Source organism: Capsella rubella, unplaced genomic scaffold (genome assembly GCF_000375325.1).
Source record: "Capsella rubella cultivar Monte Gargano unplaced genomic scaffold, Caprub1_0 scaffold_4, whole genome shotgun sequence".
Lineage (NCBI taxonomy): Eukaryota > Viridiplantae > Streptophyta > Magnoliopsida > Brassicales > Brassicaceae > Capsella > Capsella rubella.
Window position 1 is genome coordinate 10,675,734 of NW_006238920.1, and position 21,079 is coordinate 10,696,812.

The 21,079-nt window shown below is 36.1% G+C and overlaps 5 protein-coding genes and 1 long non-coding RNA gene across 10 annotated transcripts; 3 read left to right on the forward strand and 3 right to left on the reverse strand.

Annotated features, from left to right (window-relative positions):
- Nucleotides 1–521: 521 nt before the first annotated feature.
- On the reverse strand, nucleotides 522–3,717 carry LOC111831028. Of its 2 annotated transcripts, XR_002834342.1 has the most exons (3): nucleotides 3,480–3,717; nucleotides 2,911–2,987; nucleotides 522–743 (listed from the first exon to the last, which is right to left on the reverse strand). It is a non-coding gene; the product is annotated as an uncharacterized LOC111831028 (long non-coding RNA). The 2 variants fall into 2 exon arrangements; XR_002834341.1 differs by having other exon boundaries at nucleotides 2,911–3,715.
- Nucleotides 3,718–7,586: 3,869 nt separating this feature from the next.
- Nucleotides 7,587–8,652, forward strand: LOC17888473 (F-box/kelch-repeat protein At2g43270). 2 transcript variants are annotated; one of them, XM_023784726.1, is made up of 2 exons: nucleotides 7,587–8,127; nucleotides 8,208–8,652. In XM_023784726.1, the coding sequence occupies exons 1-2, from the start codon at nucleotides 7,665–7,667 to the stop codon at nucleotides 8,561–8,563; spliced, it is 819 nt and encodes a 272-aa protein (XP_023640494.1). In that variant the 5' UTR covers nucleotides 7,587–7,664; the 3' UTR covers nucleotides 8,564–8,652. The 2 variants fall into 2 exon arrangements, with proteins under 2 accessions (XP_023640494.1, XP_023640495.1); XM_023784727.1 differs by having other exon boundaries at nucleotides 7,587–8,124.
- Nucleotides 8,653–9,475: 823 nt separating this feature from the next.
- LOC17889239 (protein SLOW GREEN 1, chloroplastic) lies at nucleotides 9,476–10,758 on the reverse strand. The gene has a single exon (XM_023784133.1). It carries the CDS (start codon nucleotides 10,682–10,684, stop codon nucleotides 9,674–9,676), a length of 1,011 nt encoding a protein of 336 aa, XP_023639901.1. The 5' UTR covers nucleotides 10,685–10,758; the 3' UTR covers nucleotides 9,476–9,673.
- A 466-nt stretch (nucleotides 10,759–11,224) lies between these two features.
- Nucleotides 11,225–12,749, reverse strand: LOC17889210 (mitochondrial import inner membrane translocase subunit TIM17-2). Its single transcript, XM_006294860.2, has 2 exons — nucleotides 12,629–12,749; nucleotides 11,225–12,297 (listed from the first exon to the last, which is right to left on the reverse strand). Exon 2 carries the CDS (start codon nucleotides 12,249–12,251, stop codon nucleotides 11,544–11,546), a length of 708 nt encoding a protein of 235 aa, XP_006294922.1. The 5' UTR covers nucleotides 12,252–12,297; nucleotides 12,629–12,749; the 3' UTR covers nucleotides 11,225–11,543.
- Nucleotides 12,750–13,777: 1,028 nt separating this feature from the next.
- On the forward strand, nucleotides 13,778–19,050 carry LOC17888069 (kinesin-like protein KIN-5B). 3 transcript variants are annotated; one of them, XM_023785277.1, is made up of 21 exons: nucleotides 13,778–13,941; nucleotides 14,076–14,384; nucleotides 14,514–14,669; nucleotides 14,754–15,328; nucleotides 15,411–15,567; nucleotides 15,651–15,720; nucleotides 15,826–15,902; nucleotides 15,973–16,026; nucleotides 16,113–16,193; nucleotides 16,278–16,389; nucleotides 16,467–16,553; nucleotides 16,625–16,800; nucleotides 16,884–17,045; nucleotides 17,142–17,249; nucleotides 17,329–17,487; nucleotides 17,567–17,650; nucleotides 17,740–17,945; nucleotides 18,031–18,132; nucleotides 18,209–18,318; nucleotides 18,389–18,540; nucleotides 18,648–19,050. In XM_023785277.1, exons 2-21 carry the CDS (start codon nucleotides 14,094–14,096, stop codon nucleotides 18,840–18,842), a joined length of 3,114 nt encoding a protein of 1,037 aa, XP_023641045.1. In that variant the 5' UTR covers nucleotides 13,778–13,941; nucleotides 14,076–14,093; the 3' UTR covers nucleotides 18,843–19,050. The 3 variants fall into 3 exon arrangements, with proteins under 3 accessions (XP_023641045.1, XP_023641044.1, XP_006293610.1); XM_023785276.1 differs by having other exon boundaries at nucleotides 14,083–14,384; XM_006293548.2 differs by having other exon boundaries at nucleotides 14,088–14,384.
- An 897-nt stretch (nucleotides 19,051–19,947) lies between these two features.
- Nucleotides 19,948–20,730, forward strand: LOC17889804 (zinc finger protein ZAT11). Its single transcript, XM_006295010.2, has one exon. It carries the CDS (start codon nucleotides 20,093–20,095, stop codon nucleotides 20,642–20,644), a length of 552 nt encoding a protein of 183 aa, XP_006295072.1. The 5' UTR covers nucleotides 19,948–20,092; the 3' UTR covers nucleotides 20,645–20,730.
- Nucleotides 20,731–21,079: the final 349 nt, after the last annotated feature.

Below are 21,079 nucleotides of genomic sequence, written 5' to 3' on the forward strand. Positions count from 1 at the left end.
GTCCTAAGATTCTTAAACTTGTTATTTGTTAATATTACATGCTTGTGTTTTCCACAAATGCTTTAGACTAAGTATTACTTGTAGAATAGTACTATGTAACAGTTGTAGAATATTACTATGTAATAATAGACTTAGAATAAAACAAACAGACTTTTCGCTTTTAAATCTGCTATATATAATGCTATGAGTTCATATGTCAACAACACTCTTCTACAAATCAAGAGCGTAATAAAGAGCTTTAAGAAGCTTCTCTTCAAACCCACCTGAGCTTTACAAATTTTGAACGTATAACAATCCTAGTCACTATTATGTAAAATAAGGAGCTCAAGAAAGATTACATGCACCAATAGAACAGTCACAAGTTAAGGGCTAAAGTCACAAGTTCTTATAGGCCTTTGCTCATAACTGACGAGACAGCTCCGCATTATTCACCATTGTTAGAGCAACTCCAATGGTTTAGAAACATTGGTTGTTTCTAAACCATTTATGTTATATTAATAATGTAATAGTACACACTTAGAAACTTAGAAAAGTACATAATTTTTATGAAGTCCAATGGTAAAGCTGTTAAGAGATTCTAAAAATTTGAAATTTTAAAATATGTGTATTATACATAGCTTGATAGTCACTCAATTATTACAAAAACTAACTTGACTCTAGCATCACAAAACTTGTTTCCCAACACTTCATGTCACAACACTTCATTTCAAGCTTCTTCCCAACAAGACATCAATGTATGCAAGCTGAAAAAGAAACAAATAACAAAGTTGTGTTATACATAAGAAGAAACAACCACATTAAACGGATTCAAACAATTGAGAACTCATAGAATGGTTTCAGTACACACCAAACATTGGTCGGGTTCATTACACAGCAAACACACCAGCAAGCAAACTGATTCCCAGCTAGCACATTACACATCAAGCACACGAAACATTACACTTCAAGCACACCAGCAAGCAAACTGATGCTTTGGTTCAAACTTGAAATCAGAGCACATTTATCACATTACACAACAAGCACATTTAGAACTTTAAAACATATAAAAACTGATTCATTCATTCAAAGTTCAAACATAACATATGATTATCAAACATTAATACTACCAACATCAGATCAACATATTTTACAAGCAAAATCAGATCTACAAAGCCGAAATAGATCAAGATCAATACAAACAAAATGAGATCAAGATCATAACCGAAACTTAACAACACACAAACATAAACATATACTCATTCATGCATTAGACAACATGTCATTCATTAATTTGTCTTTCAAAGCCACTTCCATTTCAGAAAGTGGCTCTGTTTTGGCCAAAAGACTGTCTAGCAACTTGCTGTTCATCAGCTCCTTCTTCTCTTTGAAATCCTTCTGTTTTATCTCCCACATAGCTTGAAAGTCCTCAAGAGCCTTGCCTTCTTTAACCACTGTGGTTGGTTGGCTCACAGCCACTTTGCCTTTGGCTTTTGCTGATGCTTTTGCTGCCTTAATACCACCAGGCCTTGCTTCATTCTCTTCAGAGCTCACTGGAAAAGAGCTTGATGACTGTGAAGTCATATCATCATACTTTCTTCTCTTTAATGCTCTCTTATCTGTAGTTGATGAATAGCTACACCACTTTTGATCATACCTAAGCTCCCTCCAAGCATGTTCTAAGGTGAACTTCACCTTGTAATCATTGTGGTAGATATCATAAGCCAAATTCATAACATCATTATCACCTTGGCCACTGGATTTCTGTTTTGATGCAGTCTCAAAACTACCAACAAACTTACAAACCTGCTCGTTGATCTTGTGCCACCTTTGTTTACAGAGATTGGGACCTCTCTTTTCCACACCAACCAGCTTGGGACTTGCAGCATAGTAAGCTGCAATTCGATCCCAAAAGGCATTGCCTTTCTGCTCATTCCCAACGATGACATCTTTACTGGTATTGAGCCACGCACTGATCAGCACTGTGTCTTCAATGTGTGACCATTTCCTTCTTTCTTTCTTCTCCTTAGGCTGAGCTTCATCTTGGCTTGGATCTTCCCAACTACCAAACTGAATTGGTTGTTCAAAACTCCCAAAGATCAGAGGTTGATGACTCTCTACACCAGCTGAAGACACAAACTGGTTTGGGTGTAGACTCTCATTCCCAGCTGAAGAACCAAACTGGTTTGGGTGTACACTCTCATTCCCAACTGAAGAACCAAACTGGATTGGGTGTTGACTCGGATTCCTAGCTGAAGAACCAAACTGGTTGGGGTTTTGACTGTTTAAGAGGTTTAGATATCCAAAAGATTCACCAACTGAATCCATAACTGGTGGGGTTTGAAGGTATGAAAGTATGATGATATGAGGAGAAGGAATGGGAGATCAAAGGAGAAAGAGAATGAAAGAAACTGAGACTGGTTTAAAGTGAGAAGGAATGAAAACACAGAGAAGAAAGAGATAGAAGCATATATAAAAGGTGAAAGTAGAAGAACTAGTTAGTGGTTAGTGTTGTTACTTATTGTTAGCAATCAATGACTAACCCTAGCAAGTATTAACCACAGAGAGAAATAATCGATTCTAAGTCAAGTACACATAGAAGCAAGTACACACAGAAGCAAATACATACATAAGTATGATGTAGACACACAAAGAGCAATACACAGAGAAGCATTTATCACAATGCAAACAGGTTCAAAGTGAACAGCTAGCTACAAAACATATTCAAAGTGAACTGGTAGCTACAAAACAGATTCAAAGTGAACAGGTAGCTACAAAATAGATTCAAATTCAACAGCTAATGAAGCATTTATCAGAAACATTTATTACTAAAAACCAGCCACCTAACAACCCATTGAACTTATATCTTTACCTAGTCAAAAGCTATGAAAACATTGATATAAACAAAAGCTAACAACAAGTCAGATGAATTACCTTCCTTCATTGGTGGAATGTTCCATGTTTAGCTTCTCCATTGAATTATATCTTGCTTCGATGCCTCACCAATTAACCTCACAAATACACACACAAGACATATATGATCAAATTCATGCAGTTCAAGAACAATTCAAGTATATAGTTGAAGAACAGAACAGTTCAATTAACCTCACAAATACATACTCAAGTATAACATAAACGATTGACAAAGGTAGCCAAGTTTTCAATCAGACAACCAAAACTTACATAAATTACATGACAGAAACACCGCAGAAACGATTTCAATAAGACAAACAAAACTTATTCAACTTCGCAACCAAAACAGAGAAACGAAATCTTTACTTCTAGACTAACACACAACCAAAATCGATTTCAATCATCAATAAAAACGAAGAAAAAACTATTTATTGATTATAAAACCCCTAATTGCGCTAACATTGATGAACCCTAATTTTCTGACTACAAATCCCAATTCGAAAACCCTAATTCATGACGCCAAATCCCAATCACACCTTAATAACCCTAATTCATGAAGCTATACAAAAAAAAAATAGAGATAATCGTACCAGAAGGAGATTTGAGGATTGTTTCACCAAACACTCTGATTCTCATCAACACTCTCTCTGATTTGAGGTTGGATCAGTCCGATTTGATTACCCAAACTCGACGATTGTGACTAATTTCGATTGATCTGAAGATTACTGTGGTGAAAGAGCAGTTTCTTTCATCAAATCAGACGGATCGAGATCGGGGAAACTGGTTTCTGGTTTGCATGTTCTTCGTTTTAGAGAGAGAGAGAGAGAGAGAAACGAGCGAAAGAAATGAAAAACCAAACCTATTTTTTTTCCTTTTTGTTAAAAAATTATACCCACTCACACACTAACACGTTGCATCTCTTAACCATTTCTAAAACCTCTCACATTAGATACGTTTCTATAGTTTTTGTGTATTTTTGATTTATTTTTAACCAATAATATGTTAAAAACTTCTTAACATACTCACTTACATACACTAATGGAGATGGTCTTATCCTCCTAGAAAATGGATAAATCATTCATCATTAATCACATTTAGTAAGTATAAAATAAAGAAATAAAAAGCAGACAATGACACATAGGGCACAACTCTACTCACAGTGGTTTCACGAGATTTTGCATAAGACTTTTTCATTGCATTATCATATTCATCGTGAGAGAGCCTGCTTTTTATAAAATCGTGTGGAATATACATCGTACACTCATAGGCAGGACAGAATAACAGGACTTTACCATCAGCAATTACTTTATGGTTGATGTGTACTTACAAAAAAAAAAAAAAAAAAAAAACACAAGTTAAGATCATTAAAATAGAGTGACAAAAAAGAAAATTAATCATTTAGATAAAAATTTTTTGGCAATACCTAATATGCATCTATTGCATAGGTAATGACCACATCCAAGGTTCTGACACACTTCTCTATTCCAACAAGATCTACAACCAACCTGAAGACGAACAACAACTTATTTTAACTATCTTATGTGATGTCAACAAATATTAAAAATACCAAAATGGCCAAAACTGTATAAAAACATACCACTTGGTAATTATGTTTTGAATTGCAAATTATCTTCTTCGAGTCTCTTTCGTAGTCATCAGATAACAAGTAATTTGAAGTAAACTTTTTCTCATCCCTAGACAAATTCACAATGTACTATTCAGTGACAAAGAACCAAGTATAAAAAAAACTCAATAGCAGAAATAATGGGGATATAAATACATACCAATCATACTTAAGGAGGAGAGTCGTAGCTTTGTCTCTAGAGATTCTAATTTGTGACACAAGCCTCGAAATTGAAGCATCGGGCTCTGCCTCTTCAACTGGTACCAAATCCATAAACATATCTGCCTGAGAAAAAAGAGGATTGTGAGATTGCTTCCTCTTAAGTCTCGTTAATCAAACACTCTCCATATATACCACAGACTGAGAAAACACAGGATGGAACAAATCAAAACCAAACCCATCCCAAGATCGAGTAAACAAAACACTTTGAATTAGATAAAAACGAATTGGTTAAACTTTCCGATGCTTCACTTAAATCCGAATTGATTAAAAATAACTACCCAGAAAATGCATAAACTAACTCTCCTTTTCCCAAGAAAACTTCTCTCGACCTCTCACAGTTCATCTCTCTGTTTCAATATGCCTAAGAAACTGATTAAACAAGGAATAATATGAACGCTCTGGGTCTTTAGTAAACCCTTTAACAATGAAACCAAGAAAAAGCAATGCAGAAACGATCTTGAGTCTCCTCTTTATTTCTCGTTACGTACGTACCTCTCTGTTTTTTCTTTCTCTCTGTTTCCAACGCGTAAGGAATCGATTGAAAAAGGAAGAAGACGCAGAAGCTTTGGGTTTTTAAACTCTTCAATAGTGAAAATACAGAAACGATAAGGGAGTATGTATAAACAAAGAAAACGAATGCAGAAACGATCTTGAGTCTCCTCTTTATTTCTCGTTAATTACGTACGTACCTCTCTGTTTCTTCTTTCTCTCTGTTCCAACGCGTAAGGAATCGATGGAAGAAGGAAAAAGACGCAGAAGCTTTGGGTCTTTAACCTCTTCAATAGTGAAAATACAGGAACGTTAAGGGAGTATGTATAAACAAAGAAACCGAATGCAGAAACGATCTTGACTTCTCCTCTTTACGTACCTCTCTCAACTTCTTTCTCTGTTTTAGCGTGTGAAGAATCGATTATAGAAGTGAGAATACGAAACGCCTGGCTCTTCAAAAACCCTTAAGTAGTAAAAATGCAAAATCCAACGATCTTGAGTTTCTTTCTCTGTTTCAATATGAAGCTTTGTTTAGAGTCGTAACTGTAAAAACAAACTCGAACGTGACTACACACGCGTGACCAATGAGAAATTACAGATTATTCTGATTTAACTTGAGTGTCTGGCTTATAAACTACAACATAATGTTACTTTAAATATTTTATTTCGCATATTCTACTACTATGGTCATGGTGTCTTTTAACTTCTAAAGTTCTGTTTTCGAATTAATGTCGAGATAGAAAATCATCATTTGATACATCTTAATATCTTTATTTAAGAAAATCCTCGCTATGGGTCTAACTTATTTTTATTTTGTTTTATTTTTCATGAGATGTATTTATCAAAGTTTTCGGAAGTAGAGTTATATGGTTTTAGTTTTACCGTTCACTATTATGGTGTTCTTCATCAGAACTTCAACCTTTTCATTACAAACCTGCAAGCTCTCCTCAGTCTTTTCTATGGTCCTATTTAAAATAGAGTAGAAGTGTTGTATATTATTAGGGTAGAGAGTAGTAATGTACAAATATATATACACAATACAGAGAGGATATATTATTAGGGTAGAGAGTAATATACAAATATATATACACAATTTAGAGAGGATATTGGGGTTATACTAATTAAATATATATCCTTTACACTATCAAATACTATAAATTAATAATTGTATAGATATATATATATATACATGTAGAAATATGGCTAGTGAAATTTGATTTTTGTATTGTTTGTTTTTCCTTGAATTAATATTAATTTTTATTTTACTCCATCAAAAACTTTTGTGGTTATCTTTCTTACTTGTATCTGATTATAGAAAATTTCTGATTATAACATTTTTTAAATATAAGTATTTTTAATTAAATTAATCACATCTCTCTAAAAATTTAGGGGGAATTTCAAAAATACCCCTTTTCATATTCCTCTTTTTAAAAATACCCCCTTTTCAAACTTTATCAAAAAACCCACTAAAAATGTTGAAATTTATCCAAATATGTGTGTAACCTTATAAATATATACACAAATTACCTTTATATGTGTATAAAAATTTATATACCTTTCATAAATAGCGTAAAAATAAATTATAAAAAGCTTATAAAAACCTTATAAAAACCGTATAAATCCTTTTAAAAACCTTTTAAAAACCTTATAAAACTTATAAAAACGATTTAAAACTATCTAAAACATTTTAAAATATTTGTATCGAATCTCCCAGTAATAGTTATTATATAGAAGTACCTTATAAACTATATAAAACTTTATAATTTTTTATATTTAAAAATGGATATTTTTGAAAATGGATAGATAAAGGGGGTATTTTTAGAAAAGGGTACACCAAAAGGAGTATTTTTCAAAAATTCTCAAAAATTTATCGGTAAATTAATACCTATATTAATCAACAAAATATTTTAATTCTAACATTATTAATTTGTAGAAGTCTAGTACTACCGCCAATTCAAGATAGTCAAAAATAAAATAGTGGATTCAAAAAGGATCTCCGTCAGCTAAGATTTGATAGAACAAATCACTAAAAATATTATTATTATTTATTTTATATTTTAACCATATCATATTTGTTTCCTGTTAAATTTTTTTTTTTTTGAGATTTGACTTTATCCAAATAAAAATAATACATGTTGAAAAACTTAGAATATGTGTGCATAGTTATGATCTATTAACACTAGATTATTGTCTCTGTTTGGAACATATATAATGCGTATAGAGTAATTATAGTATTATTAATAATAAAAACATTATATTATTGAAAGCTTTTAGATATAATAAAATAACTGACAAAAAATAGAATATATGATATACTATATTGAAAGCTTTTAGATATGTTCGAAGAAATTAATATAACTATTAATTTATCTATTAATTTATGATATTAATAGATTATATATAGTTTCGCTCAGACAGAAGTCAGAAAAAGCACAAAAGCATGCAAGCAACAAAGATGGTTGAAGAAGAAAAAAACACAAACTGGATCTACGTGTCCGAATTACTGGAAGAAATATTCCTCCGACTGCCCTCGAAATCAATTCTGAAGTTCAAAACCGTCTCAAAACAATGGAGATCAATCCTGGAATCGAAGATATTCGTAGAAAGGCGTATGAATATTGTGAAGACCAGGAAAATCATCGCTGCTTACAACTGCGACTGTGGCGACCGGCCGAGAATCATCCGCCAGGCACGGCTCGACGAAGCGGACGACGAAGAGATCGTATATATACACTTCGGCGACTCACAACTCTGGAACGTTTGGGACGGACGGCCCTTGATGACTTGCGACGGTTTGGTCTGCATAGTTGAACCAGAGTCTATCATCGTTTTGAACCCCTCGACCGGACAACTCCTGCGGTTCCCTTCTGCCCCAGATCCTTCCTCCCGATTTATAAACGGTAGTACGTAACGTTATACTACTTCTTTATTTTAAATTTTGGCTGTCGAGACATGTAGAAACTAGTGTTGTTACTACTTTCAGGAGAAGGGTCAGATTTCTTTTGGGGAAACTGGGTCATGGGATTTGGTAGAGACAAAGTTACGGGGAGCTATAAAGTAGCCAAAATGTGCTTTTATCCTACGGAGGGAGGATGCGATGTTCTTGATGTTGAAAGTGGTGAATGGAGGAACCTGAGGCTTTATCCTTATGTGGTCCAAGTGTCAAAACTATCCGTGTGTGTGAGTGGATCCATCTATTGGTTATCCACCGCATCGTATAAAATTGGAAGGGGTTACAAAATCCTAGCCTTGGATCTTCACAAACAAGAGTTTCATTACATCTCTGTTCCGGATAAGTGGGTCTCGCGAACTACCCATATCGCTAACCTGACCGTCTAACCATGTCCGATACGGTTCGTGGTACCACACTAGAGATATTTAGCATGGATGCACACCAGGAAATGTGGAGCAAGGCTTACTCCATAAATCTAGCTGCTCTATATGGTTTAAAGATAGAGCGGTCATTGTGCTCAATGTCGTTCGCGCCTCTGGCTGTTTCCAAGCAGGGGAATCTTTTCTTCTATAACGATTGCAAGTGCTTGTTTCTTTATTACCCAGAGACACATGAGATTCGTTGTCTCTCCTCCGATGCATCTGTTATATCTTCTTACCACGAGAACTTGATCCCACTTCGGTCTGAGTTTGGACATCAGCCGGATCCAGAATCTAATAAAATCAGGACATCTAGCTGCAGATTTCTTACCAAGCATCCGGGTCAGACTTAGAGACCGACCCCATAGATTCTGTTGACCACTCTAGTTATAATTTATATAATTCGATAACTTTCTAACACTTGTCTATGGTAGTCTCTACTATTATTATATTTTTTTTTTAATTTAAAACTGGCCCTTCTCCCTAATTGGGACAAATTATTTTTATGGATATGTTCGGCAAGGTTCACACCAAACTCATAAGCTATACGAATGCAGGAAGAGGCTGAAAGAGAGAAGAAACAAGCGTTAAACTACAAAAGAGAGGCTATTTTCTCCTCTCATTCATACCAGACTATATGCTATTCCCAAGCAAAACAAGAGTTGCCAACAACACTTGATATTAACTTCCAACTGAGAAGACAAGAGACAACAACTTGTTAACATTAAAAGAACAAGTACGCAAGCAATGCCTAATCATTATAAACCAAATCATAGACTACTCTTGATTTCACTACTCTCTTATAACTTCAGAATCTTATAGACTTTGTGCAAAGAATTGAGAGCAGCAACTTGACAATGGCTCGTGAGTCGTCACATCTCAAAAAAAAAAAACACTGCAAGAAATTCAAGATTCCAGTATTGAGTATTCAACAAATGCTACAACACATGATCTTGATATCAATTCACTCTGAAACTACCTACTACAATCATCAAACAACCGAAAACCCAACAAAATCACATTCAAGCCGAATACCACCAAGCATTACCATTTTGTAAGACAATCATCATTAGCCAGTTAACTCTTTGATCCAGCCATCTCTCGCTGTGCCTTCTCGGCAAAGAGCTTAGTAGCAACCATATTATCCATAAAATACTCTCTGTATGGATGATTCTTGGGGACAAGTCTCCTGAACTTCTCAAACTGTTTCTCCGCCTCATCTTGCTTCTTCAACACTGTGTATATAATCCCCTGACATAGATACGGCCTGAAGTCTCTCGGCTCTTCCTTCACTAGCTCACCATACAGCTTCAATGCTTCGTTATGCTTCCCTTCAACAACCCGAATTTGCGCCACTAGAAGCTTGAAGTCCCTCAAGTCCTTACGATTCTTCTCTTTCTTGCACCTCACCATCGCCTCCTCAATTCTCTTCTCCATCGCATTCAAATCAGAACCAGAATCTGAATAAACCATAACTAGGCCGTGATAAGCCTCGACACGAAGCGGATCCTTAGCTATAATCTCCTCGAATCCAGCTTTAGCAGAATCTAAATCTCCACTGTAACTAAAGATATTAGCTTTCAAAATTGGCCATTCCTTCTCCTCTGGTTCCAGTTCAATCAACCTATCAATCAATTCTATTGCTTCTGGAAGCTTCCGAGATTTGATCTTTATCTCCATCAAACCACGTAGAACTTCCACATCTTCAGGTTGAGAAACAAGATGCTCTTCGAGCGATCTCTCTACATCTTGATAAGAATAATCCTCGTTACCCTGTTCGAGAGATTCCACAGATGGCGTCGCCGTGACAGGGGCGGCAATCGCCGGCGAAGGTTTGAGCTGGAGATTCACAAGGAACAACGCTGCTGCAGTAGTGACGGTGACGCAGGTGGATTTGAGGACTGAGAGCCTCGGCTCTTGAGATTTCGATGATGAAGCTTTGATAGAAGCGGATTTGAAGGACGGAGTTGATCTGGGTAAGGATCTGAAAGAGAAGGATGAAGAATTTTTCGGGAGAGATGAAGAGAAGTGAGTGAAAGAGAGGTGATTTGGTTGCTGACGAAGCTGTAGCTTCCCTAGAGACTCCATTATTGCAGCGAGAGAGAGAGAGAGAGATAACCCCTAAAAACCCTACAGTGAGATTTGGAGAAGAAGAAGATCAAAGCAGCCTTCGAGTTCGAATACGTTGTTAGATACGTCACCGTTGGGTCAACAATTTGGGCCTTTATTGGGCCGGAACTAGAAGAGGAAACATATCTCTCAGACTCGCACAAATCAAAACGCTAATCTCTTTCCTTTGTGACCAAAAATTGATCATTTAGTGATGCAAAATCTCAATCCATGATCAACTGCGGTGAACATGTTTCATTTGCCTTGAACGTCCTTTTTATAAAGCAAAACGTTGATATCAGTGAACCAACACTGGTAAGGATATTTGATTGTCGTTTAAATTTCATTTGAGAGATCTTGTCCATAAGATTTTATATTTTTTTCTTATAGTTTGATGAGGTTTCCGAGAGCAAAGACTATCAAGAACTTGCTTTGTCTACATAATCTATATGTTGTTGGGTGGAGAATACTCTTACATGACTCTACGATCAATATGACTCTTGATCTTGCACAAAGGGATTCCATTGAACCTCACACAAGGGATTCATTTTCATTACTCAAAAGTCAAAACACATTCCCACTGGGGCATATTGTGAAAATCTAAAACTACATTATTTAAGAACCAACAATATGGTTTCACAACGATAAATTCCTAGATTGAGTATATAAGCTCATTAAAACATAATGATAATCGGAAGGATAGAGGACAGAGTATGCTAATTCTTCCATGAACAAGAAAAATTCTGCAGATAACAAGGATAGATAAAAGAAAACCGACGAAATGGAACTGATTGAGGCAGCATGCAAACCATTGAATGACAGAGACATGTCTACAAGCTTACTTGTACTCAAATGATGGCACCGGAGGAGCATCAAAACTCTCTAACACCTCTGTTTTGCTTCCACTGCCTGGTTGCACCTCCTCATTTTTCTTACCAAAAAGCCCTCCAAACCATGATGATGATGATGACGAAGCTGTACTCTGGTTTTGACTCTCTGACATCGTCTGAGAGTGATTCTGCATCTGCCCCATTTGCATTCCAGGCATTCCTTGCATTCCGGGCATTCCTTGCATCCCGGGCATTCCTTGCATTCCAGGCATAGGCTCCTCCATCATCATATTCTGAGGCTGAGCCAGTAGCTTGTTCAACATGATCCCAGCTCCTTCAATCAAAGCAAGCAAAACCCCTCCAAAAGCAGCTGATCTTGAAGCAGCGCCGACCCCTTGTCGCATGGACAGAAACCCTCCAGTAGCAGCACCTGCAATGATAGAGTTCCACGGATCCTCCTTCTGCCTTAAGTAGACCATGGAGCAATCAAATGTCGAGAATAAACCTCCCCAAACAGCAAAACTGCCTCCAACACGAGGAGCATTCATGCTGACGGCTTGTGCTCCTCCAACAAAGCGACTACCTTTGGGAGAGTTGTAAGTCCCTTTAATGAAATGAAAGGCAGCTCCTCCAACAGCTCCCATACCAAAAGCACCACCGAGATCATCAAGGATACGGTCAGGGCAAGGCTCTCTAGATGTCTCTGGTGTTCCCATTAATTTAGCCCACCAATAGATGCCTCAGGCAATGATTGTATCAACCCTGCGAGCAAGAGAATCAAAACGAAGATTGATTCATCAAAAACTAGTATGAAAATTGAGAAAGATAGATTGGAAATTTCATCATTTCATCGTCCATTCTGAGAAATTAGGGTTTCTAAGTCACTGCGATCGATAAATAGATCCCATAATTCCGATAAAATACTGACTATCTACAATAGAACGAAGAAGATTAAGGGTTTATCAAAGCTCAATACTTTACGATCGACACAAACCCCCTTTTAAAAAGGGGAGACTTTGTGATTAGAAATGAATCCACCGGAAATAAGAAAGCACTGATGTTGATATTAAGAGTAAAAATCGAAGAAGCATACCTGAGAGAGACTACGAGGAATCAATCGGCGGGTGAGCCGACGAGAAGTTTTGAGAGAGAGCGAAAAAATGATGGAGGCGCGACGGAGAGAGAGAAGAGAAAGAAGACACAGCGCGTGAAGGTTTTTTATTAGGGTTGTTTGGTAGAAAAAACAAATACAACATTTCACATTTGTATATGTTTTTTTTTTTTGTCATCTTTATATGTTTTTTTTTTAATACAACATTTGTACATGTTTTTTTTTCTGTATATACGAATTTATTAAATCTGAATACAGTGAAAATGGCTACTCTTCTAATGAATTTTGTTGCTTTGGTGTATTCATAAATGTGCATAATTTTGAAGTGTGCTTATAACTATAACTATGTAAACTAACCAATAATTTAAATTCTATAACACTTTGGTTAAATTCAACAAATCAATTTATAAAGTTAGTTAACCGTTAGGATAGCTGACCGTTAATAGATAAAATGTATGTATTTTACAAAACGATGACGTCTCGTTTAAATCTTTTCCCTCGCAAAAAAAGAACTATTTATACTGATAGTTGTAACGGTAACATGAATTGTCATAGCATATTTAGTATTTAAAATATTGAATTAAAGGTTTATAACTCATTTTTATTATATGCTTCAACCGCATTATCTAATTTTCTGGCGCGAAAAAACAAAATCGATATGTTCAAACAAATTTCTTTGTGCTTTTGGTATGAACAGTATTTTGTTAGTTTTCATATCAATAGATGAGATGTACTAGAATTTGTACCTAATAAATTCTATTGCATTCTCTAAAATTACATCATATCTTCAAAAAAAATCTAAATAATACAAATATTAGAATTATATAAAGATGATAAATACATAAAATTATAATAAAATCCATTTACAATACTTGACAATCTATTAATAGCTTATGTAAGTAATTGAATACTCTAAGATTCAATAACAAATTGCTTTCCTGTTTTCATTTCCTTTTTCTCTGATTTTATCAAGTAAATGATAATGGTGAAGGTAAGGATCATTTTTGATCACTTTCAAAAACCAAAAAAGTTGTAGTGATACCAAAAAAAAACTGAAAAATACTTTATACGACTTTGAATATTTGCTACCTTTTAGTTTAACTTTCGAAATTCGAATTTGGAACCACCCACCACATTTCTTCTCTCTGCTTCTTCAACTAGGCTCCGAGCCCCCGAGGTCACAGTCTCTCAACGGTTACTTAGCCTAATTCTTGTTTTTTTCCCTCAAACTTGAAATCAATTTCTCATTCCGATCTCGACGATCCCTACATCTTTTTCGATTAGGCTCTGTTTCTGTAAGTTGAATTGTAATTTAGGATTCTGAATCAAAAGCTTTCTCTCAATTGATCATTGACATCGCTTTTACATTTTTATCTCAATTCAATATGGAATTCTATAGTTTGATTTGTATCTGCTTTTTTTGGTTGAGATCGAAGATCAGTGAGAGATGTCGTTTACGCCAGAGGTTTCGAGGAAAAGCGGAGTAGGAGTGATCCCGTCACCTGCGCCGTTTCTGACTCCTCGTCTTGAGAGAAGGCGACCTGATTCGTTCTCTAGCCGTCTCGATAGAGATAAAGAGGTTAATGTTCAGGTGATTCTACGGTGCAGACCATTGAGTGAAGAGGAGCAGAAATCTAATGTTCCTAGAGCGATCTCTTGTAATGAGATGAGAAGAGAAGTCAATGTTCTTCACAGTGTTGCTAATAAGCAAGTGGACCGTCTTTTCAATTTCGACAAGGTTTGGATTTTTATATTCTTATGTTCTGTCCTTGTTCTCTTTTCTCCTTGATGTTTTTGTGTTGAAGATTGGATTGGCTTAGTTTTGGTCTCTGATGGTGTTGAATGTGTTTTTTTTTTTCTGTTCAAGGTTTTTGGTCCTAAATCGCAACAACGGTCTATATATGATCAAGCCATTGCACCTATTGTTCATGAAGTCTTGGAAGGTTTTAGCTGTACTGTGTTTGCGTATGGGCAAACAGGAACCGGAAAGACTTACACAATGGAAGGCGGGATGAGGAAAAAGGTATATAAAAGTTCCTCTTGTGAGTGTCTCGTTTTGATTTTTCATGTCTCTGCTAGTTGTTTTAGATTCATGTTTCTGTTGTAGGGAGGGGATTTGCCTGCGGAGGCTGGGGTGATTCCAAGAGCTGTTCGACATATTTTCGATACTCTTGAGGCCCAAAATGCTGATTACAATATGAAAGTAACATTCTTGGAACTTTACAATGAAGAGGTTACTGACTTGTTAGCTCAAGATGACTCCTCAAGATCTTCTGAGGATAAGCAGAAGAAGCCCATTTCTTTGTTGGAGGATGGGAAGGGTTCTGTTGTATTAAGGGGTCTTGAAGAAGAATTTGTGTACAGCGCTAGTGATATATATGCTCTTCTTGAACGTGGCTCATCCAAAAGGCGCACTGCAGATACTTTGTTGAATAAGCGAAGTAGTCGCTCTCATTCAGTTTTTACTATCACTGTCCACATTAAGGAAGAGTCTATGGGAGAAGAAGAGCTAATCAAATGTGGCAAGCTTAACCTTGTGGATCTAGCGGGATCTGAGAATATTTCACGATCAGGAGCTCGGGATGGCCGTGCAAGAGAAGCTGGAGAGATTAACAAGAGCTTGCTCACACTAGGTCGTGTCATTAATGCCCTTGTCGAACATTCTTCCCATATACCTTACAGGTACTTGCCCTGTTCTACAACTATATATACGAGTCTACTGTGATTATATTTGTGTGTTAAGTTTGGATTTTCATCTTTGCAGGGATAGTAAGCTAACAAGGCTTTTACGGGATTCTCTAGGAGGAAAGACAAAAACTTGTATCATTGCAACAATCTCTCCATCTGCTCATTCCCTGGAAGAAACTTTAAGTACTTTAGATTATGCCTATCGTGCCAAGAACATCAAGAACAAACCTGAGGTTTCGTTTATGCTACCGTCTCTCATTTTTGTTAATCAAAGTACCATTAGATTGTATTCTTCTAACCAAACGTGTCTCTGCAGGCAAACCAGAAATTATCCAAGGCTGTGTTGCTTAAAGACCTTTACCTGGAACTTGAGAGAAGGAATAAAGGTTTACACATACAAACATCATTCTGTCAATATTCTCCACATTCTCTTTTTCTATATTATCAAGAGAGGTACTGGATTAGGTATAATTTTTGTACAATCGATGCAGATATAAGAGCGGCAAGAGATAAAAATGGTGTTTACATTGCACAAGAAAGATATGCACAGGAAGAAGCTGAAAAGAAGGTATGTTCAAAGGAAGAAACTTAAATTCTATACTCATTTCATGCTAGGCTGACTGATTCTTTTGTTTCAGGCGAGAATCGAGAGAATAGATCAGTTGGAAAATGAATTAACTCTCAGTGAAAGTGTACTTTTGCCTCGCCTTTTCTTTTTAGCTTTTAGAAACTGAACTAATTTTCTCCTGTTAGACCTTAAGTTGCTTCTCTAATGCAGGAAAATTCCAAGTTCCGCGACCTTTACGAGTCTGAGAAAGAGAACTTACTGGAAGTAGAAAGTGACCTTAAGGAATGCAAGGTGATACAAACTTAAGTGATTTACTCGCTAAATTATTCATGTTCAGTGAGAATTTTCTTGAAATTTCAATCATTCATGATCCAGAGAAACCTGGATAATAGTAACAAGGAACTGCTTGATCTTAAAGAGAATTTTATCCAAGTTACCTCAAAGTTAAAAGAAAAAGAATTTATCATCTCGAGAATGAAAGTCTCAGGTAACAGTTCTAACTCATAAAGAAATTTAAGTCCTTCCCCTTTCTTGGATAAGTTTTACTGATATTTTCTTGGACAGAGACTTCTTTGATCGACCATGCAAAGGGGATGCGTTCTGATTTGCAGCATGCTTCAGATGATATAACTTTGTTGTTCACAAGATTAGGTACTTCTTCTTTCATATTTTTATGGTTGAAAAGAAGATATGCCAAGTGCTGATTTTTCTTGTTTCTGCAGACCAAAAAGACAAGCTGGAATCCGAAAACCAGAGCATGCTTCTAAAATTTGGTTCACAGCTTGATCAAAACCTGAAAGATCTGCATAGAACAATTCTTGGATCAGTCTCTCAGCAACAGCAACACTTAAGAACTATGGAAGAGCATACTCACTCATTTCTTGCTCATAAATATGATGTAAGAAAAAGGACCACACTTATGTCAGTTCACTTTTTGCCTAGGACCTTATGATCACACTAGTGGTTGATTTACACATGCAGGCAACACGCGATCTGGAATCAAGAATTGGGAAAACAGCAGACACATATACTTCAGGAATAGCAGCCTTGAAGGAGCTATCTGAAATGCTACACAAGAAGGCCTCCTCTGATCTGGAGAAAACGAACTCCTCTATAGTATCACAAATAGAGGCTGTTGAGAAAGTATGATTAAAATCGAGCTATGAAATAATATTTCACCTCTTGCTGTGTTTCTATATCTCATCATTTGTAATAAATCAAATGCCTTTTACTTTTCAGTTTCTCACTACATCAGCAACAGAGGCTTCTGCAGTCGCTCAGGACATCCACAATTCACTAAATGATCAGAAGAAGCTCTTAGCACTAGCTGCAAGACAACAAGAGCAGGTGCTGTAAAATTATTTGCTGGTTTCTTGTTAGTTTAATTATTTTCTAAAAATTTAACTGTTTTTTCCGACTTATCCAGGGCTTAATCAGAAGCATGAGATCTGCACAAGAAATTTCCAATTCGACTTCAACCATGTTCAGTAACATCTACAACCAAGCCCACAACTTGGTGGAAACCCTTAGAGCAAGCCAAGCAGAAAAATCAAGACAGCTTGATGCTTTTGAAATGAAGTTTAAGGTGAGCTAAACTCTTAAAGACTTCAACTGGATATGTTCTGAGAGGTTTGCACACTACTCATAATCTTTACTAAAAACAGGAAGAGGCTGAAAGAGAGGAGAAGCAAGCCTTAAATGATATCAGTCTGATATTATCAAAGTTAACTTCAAAGAAAACTACAATGGTGAGTCTTTAACCATTAATAACCCCACTAGGCTTTAATTATTCATCTGTTGAATCAAATTTATAGACTGATGCTTTGCATGTGTCTAGATCTCTGATGCATCAAGCAATATCCGGGAACACGACATACATGAAGAGAAGAGGTTGTATGAACAAATGTCTGGTATGCAGCAAGTCTCAGTTGGCGCAAAGGAGGAATTGTGTGACTATCTAAAGAAAGCGAAAACCCACTTCACGGAAAACACAATAGCTTCAGCTGAGTCTATCACAGTTATGGACAGTTACCTTGAAGATTGGTATGAGTTCAATCTCCCCACTCTTTCGGTTCAAACGTCTCAGTTTACATTCTATCTTCTCATACAACCATTGGATTTATTGCAGCTTGGGAAGGGCCAATGATTCTAAAGAGTTGTGGGAGACCACTGCAACAGGCATAAAGAACCTAAACACGAAGTATCAACAAGAACTTACAGTCACAATGGAGTAAGTTTTTCCGTTCTGTATCCATGCTTCTCTCTGTTTCCATATCATTTCACTGAATAAAAATCTCTACATACAGGGACATGGCAAAAGAAAATGAGAGGGGGCACGATGAATTAACATCCACATTTTCCTCAATGGATGCTAACTTTGTGACTAGGACTAATGAACTTCACGCAGCTGTTAATGGTAACCATCCCTACAGAAAAATTATTTTCTTGGCCTCTTGAAGAAAACGTTCTAATCCTTGGTTTTACAGACTCATTGATGCAAGACCGTGAAAACAAAGAAACAGCAGATGCCATAGTTCAGACTTGCATGAACCAGGTCACATTATTGCAAGAGAGTCATGGACAAGTCGTATCAAACATCAGAAACAAAGCGGAACAGTCTCTCATAAAAGACTATCAGGTACTTAAGCAGTCATAACAACATAAACTTGGAAAACACTAAAAACTCTACAATGTGATCTTATATGTGTATATAATTAACAGCAAAGCTTTTGATACAATGACCAGGTTGATCAGCACAAGAACGAAACACCAAGTAAACAATCCATAACTGTGCCAAGCCTGGCTTCGATTGAGGAGATGAGGACTTTGTTTTCACAGAATACTCTCAGCGAAGATAACACAAGTCTGGAGAAAAGATCAACAAAACAGGGACAGGACGAAGCTAACAACAGAACTCCATTCTTGGAAGTAAACATGTGAGTGATTAGACACACAAAAAAAAAAAAAAAATAGGCATCAAGCTCTAGCAGTTAAGTTCATTAACTAGATGAGTTTAGAAGATCGAGAGAGTGTGTAAAAGGTTGTTATGTTACTAATCCGCAAACTTATGTTGTCATGTCATGGATGATAATCTGGTTATATTTTTACATAAAAACCGGTATCTGGTTAAATTGGTTAGTTTTTCTCATTTGAGTCAACCAAATATGAAAAAGAAAGAAACCAAAACTTTCTCATTGCGTTTTACAAGAAAACATAATAAAGTCAAGAAGAAGAGCACATCACATATATGTCTCTAATTTACCACTTTTTTGGCTTTGACTTGCTCTTTCGTAAATCACAACTGCTTGTCGTCAAGAATCCGTCACTGGTGACGATCGTAATACCATCTGACTGGTCTATTGTATCAAAAAGGCTCTAGGTTGGTTTCTAGACTTATAGTGCATGTGTTTGACCGTATTGATTTTTCTCTTCTCATTGTATTTTTGCTTTGCGCAAGTTGGAAGATTTATTAGTGTTTTCTTGACTATACAATATAATATGAATTATTTAGAGATATTACTTATTTAGAACTGTATTCCCAATCATTGGTCTAAAACTAAAAATATACATCGATGGTTAGGTGTTAGTAATTTATAAAGTAATAACTGTGTGGCAAGCAAGTCCATGAGAAACCAAGTTGCTAGATGTATTCTCCTGTGTTGTTGTCAGTGTGTACATTTGTTGACTCTGCTACCTTTTGTCAGATTCACATTTTGGAAGTTTCTGAGAAGTGAGAAACTATGCTATTGCATCACCCGAAAAGACGATATTATCCTTGTTGTTCAACCCTCGTGTGTATGTATTTGTATGCATTTCAGCACTCTTGTGCCGGCGGTCGGAAAGGGTGGTATTGAAAATGTCAATTTTAATTTTGTTACAAGTCAAACAAGCCACACTGCTAGTTGTTGTTGTGTTAGAATATTAGTTTAGACGACTTCTTTTGGTCAAACTACTAGAAAGTCCAACTTTTTGTAGGTGTTGTTGCTCTTATATATATTACACATTATAATTCTAAGTTCTCAACCTTCATATTACAAATTCTCTCTATCCAGGTTTCCTTTTTAACAAGCAAACACTCCAACTTTTTTACTCTTTCTTTTTTTTGTTCGCGAGACCCTCGCAACTATTAATTAACTTTTGCTTTCTTAATCCTCAAAGTCTTACCCAACCGAAAGAAAAAAAAAAGAAGTATGAAGAGAGTTAGATCTGATTTCGAAGAATCCATCAAGAATCTAGACATTGCCAAATGTCTGATGATACTAGCGCAAACCTCCATGGCTAATCAGATTAGTTTGAACCAGAACCAACATACCGAGAGCCATACAAGCAACCGATTCGAATGCAAAACGTGTAACAAGAGATTTTCTTCGTTTCAAGCCCTTGGTGGTCATCGGGCAAGTCATAAGAAGCCGAAGCTCACTACCGTTGACGTTGAGCAGAAAGATGTGAAACATCTTAGCTACAATTACAAAGGAAATCATTCGCACGAGTGTTCAATATGCGGTCAAAGTTTTGGGACAGGACAGGCTTTAGGTGGTCACATGAGACGGCATAGGTCAAGCATAAAGGTCGAGCCATCGTTCATCTGTCCCGTGATTCCTACCATGCCTGTTTTGAAACGATGCAGCAGTAGCAAGAGGGTTTTGAGTTTGGATTTGAATCTAACTCCCTTAGAGAATGATCTTGAATATATTTTTGGGAAGACATTTTTCCCAAACATAGATATGAAGTTCGTTCTTTAGTTTTTTTTTTTTTTTGTTTCTTATACTTTCTCTCGATCATTTGTATTGCAATTCCCATTCTTTTAATTCTTTAAACGTTTATGTCAAAAAACTTCATGGTATATATAGGTTCGTGACTTCGTTCTTGATTATCATACACACAAAAAAAAAAAAAAAAAAAAAACTAAATTATGAATATCCATTCCTGGAACAAGTACAACATTAGCGGGCCAAAAGTTGGGCCTCAGTTTTAGGAATTGTGATATTACTCGGCCGATGTAAAAAATATATATATGTTAAAATATTAAGACGTTGTCATTTCACAAATTTGCTTAATATGGTAGTAATGAAAATGTGTAGTACGCATAATTTAGACTGGTGATTTTATTTCTTGTAATAAATGATACATAAGCGGATGTTAAATGTATTAGGTTTTTCTAATAATAATAATATCGT